General features: G+C 41.4%; 1 protein-coding gene across 1 annotated transcript in view; it reads left to right on the top strand.

Annotated features, from left to right (window-relative positions):
• Nucleotides 1-1147: 1147 nt before the first annotated feature.
• Nucleotides 1148-2343, top strand: part of SARC_09578 (hypothetical protein) — a gene marked incomplete at its 5' end in the record, with an annotated part of 3746 nt that continues 2550 nt past the window's right edge. The window contains 2 exons of the mRNA XM_014296402.1: nucleotides 1148-1361; nucleotides 1963-2003. Of these exons, the coding sequence (XP_014151877.1) occupies nucleotides 1148-1361; nucleotides 1963-2003 (255 nt within the window). The remainder of the gene's footprint in view (nucleotides 1362-1962; nucleotides 2004-2343) is intronic.

Below are 2343 nucleotides of genomic sequence, written 5' to 3'. Positions count from 1 at the left end.
ACCTAAAACGCACCCCAAAAAAAGTCAACTCATGAATCAGATACCTAAACCAAACTCCAAAAAGTAAGTCAACTCATGAATCAGATACCTAGGACGCACTCCAAAAAGTAAGTCAACTCATGAATCAGATACCTAAAACGCACCCCAAAAAAATAGTCCACCCATGGACCAGCTATACCTAATATGCAACCCAAAAAGGTAGCCAACACATGTACGAGCCACACTTATATATTGTAGTATTGTTTAGGACCGCTTGTTGTCCGCTTCATTGCTGCCGTGTAAATAGTACAGAAACGCGCCTAGTGCTATTTCAACACTTGGTGTGTACTACATGCACTACAATCATGCCGGTTGCACACCTTTGCCCCTGATTAATAATTATTTCTGCAGAGGCGACGGCGGTTTCCTGCCTCTCTTCCCCCCGTCTTCTTTGCCTATCGACTTTTAACCTGCATCTTGTGTACAAAGAAATTTTTTTTTGTATACGCACATGCACATACACACCTATTATATACACACAGATACATACTTACACATGTATGTATCTAAACATAACTTATAAGCACCCACACACAGATACATACTTACATATGTATATATCTAAACATATACTTATATGCACCCTCCCGTTCCTCTATAAAAGAAAATATGTTTTGGACTCTCGACCGCTTATCGTATCCCCTACTTTCCAACCACGCACACGTACAATGTTCGCTCAGTATTAGACCGTTTTCCTGGCGCCGCTCCCCCAACCCCGTTGCCGTCGCGAACGCCTGACACCCCACCGGCAACGTCTGACCAGTCATTGGCACCTAAAGTGTCTGACAGGTTTTTGACACCTCGTGATAGCGTCACAAACTCCCAAAACTCAGCACAATATGATCGCGACACCGCCGGACCCTCCAATTCTGGTGCGACCGTTGCTTGTTGTACGTACGGCTTGGTTGTGTTTATGCTTTGTTTGCGTGTACATTTTCATTGAACGTGTGTGATATGTAGGCGTCTGTGGTGTTGATGTGATGTAGGTGTCGTTGCGTACGATACTTTATACTTTGGCAACTCTGCAAAGCAGTGTCATACACTCTTTCGCCTGCGCCTGGTTGTGTGTACTGCTTGCCTCAGTCTGTGCTCAACTTGAGTATGTTCTATGCACACACGATTCACTTTTGACGCCACACTTGCTCTGGAGCTCATGCCTGTGGCTATTCGGAGTCTTAAGTATTCGTTCAACGTTGCTCCATACTCAGCAAGCCCATGCCCACTGATCGATAATAAGCAGCGTAAGGAGAGTTTCGCCTACAACGCTGTAATTAACGATGGTGACATGGCTCTCCCTGTTGGCGGCAGCGAATCGGGTCTGAGTAAGTTTCTGCAATATGGTATCCTTAACACAGGATGGCACAAGAGCACATGGGTATAAGTTATGTGTGTAGTTGGTTTGTGGCTGAATTCCTAACACCGTACACAATGGACATGTGGCTTCACATGTATATAGTATAGTCACATGAGCTTGCAAACTCTACCTGCACCAAATCCTAGCTACCAAACTTGTCATTTAAAACAGTTCGCACTTGCTCTACAACAAACGCATGAGTTTGTCAATCAGAGTTATCATTGGCCTCGCATCATTCGTCTCATAAGATCATGTACTTGAATGCTCTTTGTTATTCTATATATCAAAATATTCTGGCATCGAATTATATTTGAGGGGTTTCCTACTGTTGCATTTCTTTTATCGAACCGCCCCAATGTTTATGGAGGGTATGGAAAGCTATGCATGGGATACCACACCCAAAGTACAAACATAGTTCACCGTCACCGGCCAATGTTTCTGGGTCCGGATACACCTTGGGTTCTCGATGGCCTTGGGTACTCCAAGTATACTTACATACGTATTATTCAGGAAATATAAGAGATTATTTTATACTTTCATGGATGCTCATCTCTTGTATTCACGAACAGTGCAAATCAACCAAGACACAGATGCAGCGAATGAAACGAAGGTGAGGGGAAAATTTATTGTTTCGTGTTTTGTATGTTTTGTCTTCCTTATCAGAAAAGGCATACACGTCTATGTCTTGATAAAGGATATGGGTAGGCAAACATGTGTAGTACTTGAATATTTATGTACATATATATAATTAAGTATACATGATAGAATTTGGTAGATGCATATATGTCCATATGTATGATTAAGTATATGTGTTACACTATGGTAGACATATGTTCGTATGTACTCTTTTTGATATAGGTTCAAATAGGATACATAGATTGGGCTGATATATATATATATATATATATATATATATATACTATACGTATTAGTTCGTTAGTACTTAATTT

Source organism: Sphaeroforma arctica (genome assembly GCF_001186125.1).
Source record: "Sphaeroforma arctica JP610 unplaced genomic scaffold supercont1.991, whole genome shotgun sequence".
In the NCBI taxonomy this organism is placed as follows: domain Eukaryota; class Ichthyosporea; order Ichthyophonida; genus Sphaeroforma; species Sphaeroforma arctica.
This window is presented reverse-complemented; position numbering and strand designations above follow the sequence as displayed.